The sequence below is a fragment of the Citrus clementina genome, unplaced genomic scaffold (assembly GCF_000493195.1).
Source record: "Citrus clementina cultivar Clemenules unplaced genomic scaffold, Citrus_clementina_v1.0 scaffold_2, whole genome shotgun sequence".
NCBI lineage: Eukaryota > Viridiplantae > Streptophyta > Magnoliopsida > Sapindales > Rutaceae > Citrus > Citrus x clementina.
This window is the reverse complement of record NW_006262688.1, coordinates 24,172,082-24,179,925: the sequence shown is the minus strand read 5'-3', so window position 1 is coordinate 24,179,925 and position 7,844 is coordinate 24,172,082. Positions and strand designations below refer to the sequence as shown.

Here is a 7,844-nt window from a genome sequence, read left to right as displayed (position 1 = left end):
TTGACGAGAGATTTAATATCGTAAACGTTTGAAGCTAAGAAGGAACATGTTAGATCCACTGTGCCACTGAGATTATGAAGGAAAGGTCAAGCCTTCTAGATTCTAAGCTCAAAGATAGAGCTTGGAACAGAGCTTTCCAATTGATTCGATGATAATTGCAGATGCTGCAGTTGAGTTAGGTTACTAATTTCAACTGGAATACGACCACTCAGATGATTAAATCCCAAGAAAAGAAAGGACAATTTTTTAAGCTTCATCAACGAATATGGGATTGGACCAGTTAATTGGTTGTTTTTCAAATATAAAGCAGTAAGTTGTGTTAGGTTGGAGATCGCAAACAGGATCTCATTATTTAAGTTGCAGTAGGGAAATTTCAAAGAAGTGAGTTGGTTAAGATTAGCTAGCCAAGACAATGAACTAGACATTGGACCAGAAAAATTGCTATCTGAAATTGTCAATGAATCAAGTTGGGTAAGATTACCAAGTGAAGCCTGAAGTGTACCAGAGAAATTGAATGAGCTAATTTCTAGAGTTTTCAAAGACGCAAGATTTCCAATGGAGGTAGGCAACTCATTCGAAAATCCATTACCACCAGAAAGGGATAGATATTCGAGCTTGGTAAGGTTACCAAGTGAAGATGGAATTTTTCCTATAAAGGAGCAGTCACTAATATCCAGGTAAGATAAAGATTCAAGATTTTCTATTGAATCTGGAATCTTACCTGAAAATCTCGTGCTTGAAAGTCTCAAATCTTCAAGGGGACTGCTTTTCTGGAATTGTGGTAAATATCCAGTGAGGTTTGGGTTCTTCATCACACCAAGGAATTGAAGGTTGGGTAACTGGAAAATCTCTTGGGGAAATTCACCTTGCAAACGGCATCCACTGAGAGACAAGAAACGCAAAGAAGATAAATTTGCCAAAGTATGAGGAACTGTTGAAGAAATGTGGACATTGATAAGATCAAGTGCTTTCAGGTTGGTTAAATTCTCAGCTAGATTTGCTAGACCTGGCTTTTGGAGCTTCAGATAAAAAGTATCAAAATTACTATATGATAAGTCGAGGACCTCCAAATTGGAGAGCTCCAGCAACTCTGCTGGTATTTGACCAGAAAAATAAGACTGAGAGAGATTTAAATGGGTTAGCCTTGAAAAGTTTAAGATTGCAGAAGGGATTTCAGAGAAATTGAAGTTGTTATCGAAGAGACTAAGCCGTTGCAGATGGACAAGCTGAAAGAGACTGCTGGTAGAGTTGATAGAACCATAGAGGCAACTGCTAGCAAGATCGAGCTCCACAACATGGCCAGTGTCTTCATTGCATTTGACACCGTCCCATGAGCAGCAGTCCCTATTTTTTTCATCCGGCTTCCATGTCGCAACCTTGGGATAAGTAGAAGAATAAGAGGAAGCAGTCTGATTAATGACAAGACTTTCCTTGAAATTCAACAAGGCAGAACGCTCATGATCATGGCAGAGTGGCTGAGTAGAAGAAATGAAGTGAGCAATTGCAAGATGAAATATTAAGAAGGAAAATAAAACTAAATGTCTAAATGTGAAGAAAGTTAAAGATAACCCCATTACGTCTCAACAGGAATTCTAAAATGGCTTTAAGTTATTTTGCTTTTATTGCATGCGTGCATGGTAGTAAAACAGCGTTGTCTTTATATAGGCAACCTGCAGTTTTTGTAAAATAATTCTTGGGATTTTTAATTTCTCCGAGTCAATTGATTTGTGGAAATTGAGAAGTTTTATCCAGTAGGATGTATGAGTATGTGGTATCAGGAAAAGCACTCAAAGTCAAAGTCGTTTGTGGACTTAATGACTTGCCGGTGCAAGTCAGGTTCCACGGTGTGGCCGTCCCCGAAAATATAATCGGCTTTTTTTTTTTATTACGATATAATTGGCTTTTTGAGATCAACAAGACGTACGTGAACAAACGGGCAGAAGACTTGTGTAATAAGTAATTCGTTTTTAAAATTAGTCAGGATTTGAAAACAATTTTTAAAAATTGAAATATATTTTAAAATAAAATTGTATTTTTGGTATTTCTACTATTTCAATGTAAATTATTAGATATCTCAGTCACAACAATTATGCACCTATTCCACCACCTCTCAGATATAAAATTACAATTACAAAGTTTAGATCTTAATTAGATAAAATTTAAAAACTCATAAAAATAATAGGATAGCGTAGTAAGAGATTTATTGAAGCTCATGATCGAGTCTGGATTCTACACCAAGTAACCTAATTACATTCATTGCCTGCATCTCCTCTTCCTCCCATTAGTTTGCTGTTGCGGTCGAAAAGTCTTTTTGAGCCATTCGTACTTTCTTCTGCTGGAGATGTGGCCCACTTGCATATCCAATCACAGCTGTTCGAGTCTTAAAGTCTGTTTTTCGAATTGGAAAAAAACATAATTCGAGATATGTTTTTCATGTCCATTCACTTGCCATTCGTGAAGCACATGTTCCCTTCTCTCATTGTTAGTCTTGCCATTCGTGAAGCACATGTACGTGAAGATCTTCTCATTCAACTGACAAGACAAAACATAGCTATGTTTGCTGGTATGGGGTCCAGCCATAGGTCAATTACATTGGACATTACATGCCCTTGGAACGTGTTGAACTTTGACTTCTTGGAACCACTTGCTCTATTTTTGGATTTCAGAAATTACCCAAAATATCTCAGTCTTACTCCCTTTCTTCTTAGTTAACTAAATCAGCAACTTCTTGGCAATCCATCTCCATTATCAGGTAAGACATAGCAGCTTCCTTTGCTACCTCAAGCCCCTATTTCCATAGATTCAGCCTCAGTATAAGCCACATCCTTCCACTGTTTTGATATTTTGACCGCTGCCGCCATTCTCTTGCCGTTGGAATCTCAAATGACTACTCCCACCCCTGTTTGCTGATTTTGCTTGTCAATTGCTGCATCCACATTTATCTTACTAACGTTACTTGGCGGAGGATTCCATTTCTCCTTAACTCCAGTAACCTTTTTGTCAATGCGTGTTTCTCCTGTGAGCCTTACTCTTTGATAAGCTTCTATAACAGCTTCAGCTTTTGCAAAAGAGATCAGAGAATCTAGTTCCTTTCCTTCAAAACAAATTCTGCTGTATTGCAGTAGTTGTTGTTGAACAATTTCTGCTGTGGCAAAATTGGGCACTAAGGCCTCAATGGATCCACTATATTGAACCCAATTAAAATTATTTCACCTAATTTATGCATAAATTTGAGAAAAATAAAATAAAATTGGGATACTACGTTTCCCTTAGCTAAAATTTGAGCTAGAAAGGCAAAGACAATAGCTTTGAGTCATTTGATTCTTCTTGGCAACCCACCAACTGATTCTTCTTCAACTAAGCTTAACATTTGTCACATGTTAATATGTGATCATTTTCATTTTATTTATTTGGAAATGACAATTTGACACAGCAATTCTTCATCTGACCACAATTTTCTCTTTTTATTTTATTAGTTGTTACAGAAAATAAGAAAAATGGCAACCAAAATTGAAAAGGTTCATGCAAATGCAACTCTTACAACATACAAATCCAATCTTTGTATTGGACTGTCCAAGTAGGCCAGGGCACACAAGGCAGCCCAAAACCTGATGTAGACTAATAACCATACGAGTGGAGCTTCTAACACCCCAAAAATCTTTATGACACCCCTTTCGAAATTTTATTCCCGAAAAATACTCCAACTTAATTCATAAAATACTAAATTATAAATTAAAATCAATCATTTTGTTACTAAATTTCATCCTAAAAAGAATTTTTTTTTTATTTCTTATCTGTAAATGCATAAAAGTTCTAAAATCTTAAATTATTCTTATCTTGTTACACAAATTCTACTTCACAATTTTTTTAAATTCTTTAAAGTTTCTTAAAAAAATTCAATTAAAATTTAAAATATAAATAATGAAATGAAATGGGTGTGAAAAAATTATTAAAATAATAATTTATTTATGAGTTTTAATTGGATTTTCATTCAAAATAAAAAAGAATTAATTTATTTTTAATTATTTCGGAAATTCCATTTAAAGAAGGGTTTTACAAGAAATTTACAGGGGGTGTCGAAAGGCCAACTCTAAATAGAAATCGAATCATCTGTCAAAGCCCGGCAAAGTTAATTCACTTTAAAACGGCTGGCCCAAAGTCCCAGAGATAATTCAATAATTAAAAAGTCAGCGACAAAAACGCCCAAACGACCTAACACGTTTCCTCAATTTCAATCAACCATGAAAAAAATCACCGATTCATTAAAATGAAAAGTCACGTTGCAAAGGAGGTAGACCACCTTATATATATTTATTGTGTAAATAATTCTAAAAAAATTACATATAATTATCCATAAATTTATAAATGGATACAAGTGGAGTTTCTTTTTTCTTGAAAAATAGGTTTTGATTAATTTTGTTTTCACTCAATCTTAGATCTTATTTAGTATTTAATAGTATGGTTGGATAGCTGTAACTTTTTAGTTATAGCACTAAAGTCATTGGAGAATATTTATTACTGTAGTTTGAAAATTATTTTGATTCATTTTAACACTTGTATGATAAAAAATATATAATATGTTTATTATTTTTGTCAAAATTTTTATTCAAAAATTATATTTACAACACACTAATAATTTTTGCTTCGTAGTCACAACCTTTTGTCTTAATACCAAATAAGCTATTTATTGATACAAGAGGGAAGTTAAAAATAATTGAAAATTTTATAACAACAAGCGACGTTTATTTATATAGTGTTATAAAATAGAGAAAGTTACTATAATTTGACAATGAAAATTCTGGCACTTTATTTAAAGTGTCAAAGAAACTATCATGTCATATAATATATCATTGCAATGTAGCATAACAATTTTTTCATACTTTTTCATACTTTATTAAAGTATGAGAACCCCCACCAAATAAACACATTCGTAAGTTAAAACTTTCTTCAATTTAGATAAGAACCATCCAATAGCTAGTACAAGTCAGTTGTATTTATAGAACTTTTAGGGAAGTATTTTAACTCTTAATTCAAGTTTGTATTTTCTATGCATGTTTCATAAACATTTTGTTTTGCTCGGTTGACTTGTAAACTTAAAATTTATAAATTAGAAAAGAATAAAGAAAAAGGAAAAATTCTTGACCTCATATAACAGATTTGTTTAGTATATGAAAAGTAACTTCAGGGACACTGGCCCCTTCATCAATGGAAAAGGGCACTTGCATTTGTAAATTTATTTTATAGGTACAATCTTTATAACACAAACCATAAACGTAATCCATATGCACACGCTTGTTCAATCCTAACTTCTACACTCTTCTTGATCCCTAACTGAGCATGGCTACTGCATATTTGAGTCCTTGTTCTCCTTCATTGAAGCATTACAAGACACAACTCTTCAGTGACTTCATTGTTGTCCCAAGAAAATCTTGTTTCTCCGCTTGGGTATCTCAAGTTCAGTCAAGAATCCATGCTAGAAAGCATTTTCAGCTCAAATCCTCTAATGGGCATCCTTTCAATGCTGTTTCTTTGGAAGATAGTGAGATACTGGTTCCTCTACTGTAGTCTTTTACGCCGAATCAGTATCAGATGGGTTTTAATTCTCATTCAATTGCTTATTCATAAACTGTGTCCAAAATGAATATCTTATTTAACAAAAAAAGAAAAGAAAAGATTTTTCCTGTTTTCGACAATTGCCAAATGAATTTGTATGCGAAGAAAATTTGGTTTTGGAAAGAGGGTTTATCAAATTGTCCGCTCATTGATATAATCATAATCATTTGCAATGATTAGATTTTGTCTTCAGCATATCAGTTTTGTTTCTCATTGCTGATTTCTAGCTGCAATTTTGAGTTTAGATTTAGCTGGAAAACCTCTGGCCAACGATCATTCCGAGCCTTAAGCGATAGAGGCCTCCGTTCCGGCATCATCTGAAAAAGCGGGTTCTACACTCAACATAACAGTTGTTGGAGTTAGATTTTACAGATCAAAATGAAGAAGAATATCTGTTTCAGTTTTATTATCACAGAACTCAATTTACAATTATGAGCTTAGCTCAGTATTTATAGTTCAATCTTAATCTTGCTAATCACGCCAATTATTGCTTAGCAATCTAACTAACAAAATAACAAATACACAATTAACAATAGCTAAACTGTCAACTAATTCCAGCCACATCTAACTGCATGGGAATCTCTTCATAACAGTTTTGCCACCTGGAATTCTTTAGCTTCTCACGTGCATCTGTCACCGTCACTTCTAGGCTAGCTACTAGATTCACAGCTGGCTTGATTCCAGCTGGCACTCCAACGTGTGTTGCATGAGATTCAGTTTCATTAGCTAATTCAACAGTTGGAGCCTTAGGGGACCTCGCAAAGAAGAAGATTTTTCCCGCACTTTTCGCACTATACTATGAAGATTGTCTGCCTGAGGTTCTATGCTTTGTTGCTTCACTAATTTCACTTTTTCAACAACCGTGATGAATGTTAAATAGCTGATAAGTTTTCATTTTGTCTTCCATTTATCATCCTTATGCAGGATTTTACAGTTTTTGGTTATGCTCGGACTAAATTGACTGATGAGGATCTGAGGAACGTGATTAGCAAAACTTTAACTTGTAGAATTGATAAGAAGTATGTAATTTTATGAAACTCTCAAATGTAATTCTTAGCAGCCTATGCATTTTGTATTTAGTAATAGTGGAGGGAACTTACAGGGAAAATTGTGAAGACAAAATGGATCAGTTCTTGAAGAGATGCTTTTACCATTCGGGTCTGTACAACTCTGAGGAGCATTTTGCAGAATTAGACAGCAAACTGAAAGAGAAAGAGGTAATTAATTGCTTCTTTACATTTATGAAATTTGTAGCTTTATAGCAACTCTGGAGTCATAGATTCTACTAATGCATCTCCAACAAGTAGGTTTTAAGGGTTGATTTTATCGTCTTTATTACATGACAAATTAGCTTTGCTAATGGATACTTAAGCCTTGAGATACGGTAAAATATTACAGGGAAGGCAAGAGATGTTGGTGCCAAATTTTGGCTTCAACAAGCAGATTTATATTTGTCGGAAACTGGTACTCTGCTAATTGATGGTAATTGCTGTCCATCCATTGATGACTCTGATCTCGTTTTGCTAACGCAGAAACTGTCGGAGGCCCAACATTATTGCCAGCAGAAAACCTCCGACGCTTGTATCAGATGAAAGGGCTTCAATAGTAATTTCAAACAATAAAGTATAATAAATGTTCTTAATTCAACTCACAGATTAATGGTGTAGTTCAATGAATCCTCCTTTGCTTCATTAACTGTCCCTCTCTGTTTAGAGTCTTTCCCTTTATGAATTACTTCGCCCTCAATTTTAGGTAGTATTGGAGCCATTGAATCCTTGAACTAATGGAACATTTCATTAACTATCTTTTGGTGGGATTTTGTTTCTATATCCTTTTGATATCATGGGATATTAAATGGTTATTTGATTGCAGTGAAGTTTTCCATACCCCCTAATTCTAGGAGGGAGGAATAGGCAGGGCGTGTGGGTAAAATCCCGTTAGTAAATGTTAGTCTCTAGTAAATGTATTGAATCCAAATAAGAACTATTACTAGATTCATTGGGAGTTCTGCTCTGTAATGGACCAAGTAACTGACATATTTCTTATTGTTCCACCAATTGTAAAATAGATTCGTGTTTAGGAAGCTAGTAACTAGCTCCGTGTCCAATTTGATTTTTGTTTATTTTAGTTTTATTTTTTTAACCCAGTGTAAGAAAATGGTATTTTGGGCTAGAAAGCTATCGAATAGGTTATTTTACTTATCAATACCTCCAAAACATTACCTCCAAACA

At 34.3% G+C, this 7,844-nt stretch overlaps 1 protein-coding gene and 1 pseudogene across 1 annotated transcript in view; one reads left to right on the top strand and one right to left on the bottom strand.

Moving 5' to 3' along the window:
* The window catches only part of LOC18052185 (receptor-like protein 9DC3), a 5,965-nt gene extending 4,391 nt beyond the window's left edge, over positions 1-1,574 (bottom strand). The window contains exon 1 of the mRNA XM_024190882.1: positions 482-1,574. Within this exon, the coding sequence (XP_024046650.1) occupies positions 482-1,574 (1,093 nt within the window). The remainder of the gene's footprint in view (positions 1-481) is intronic.
* Positions 1,575-5,337: 3,763 nt separating this feature from the next.
* Positions 5,338-7,844, top strand: part of LOC112100996 — a 3,868-nt pseudogene continuing 1,361 nt past the window's right edge.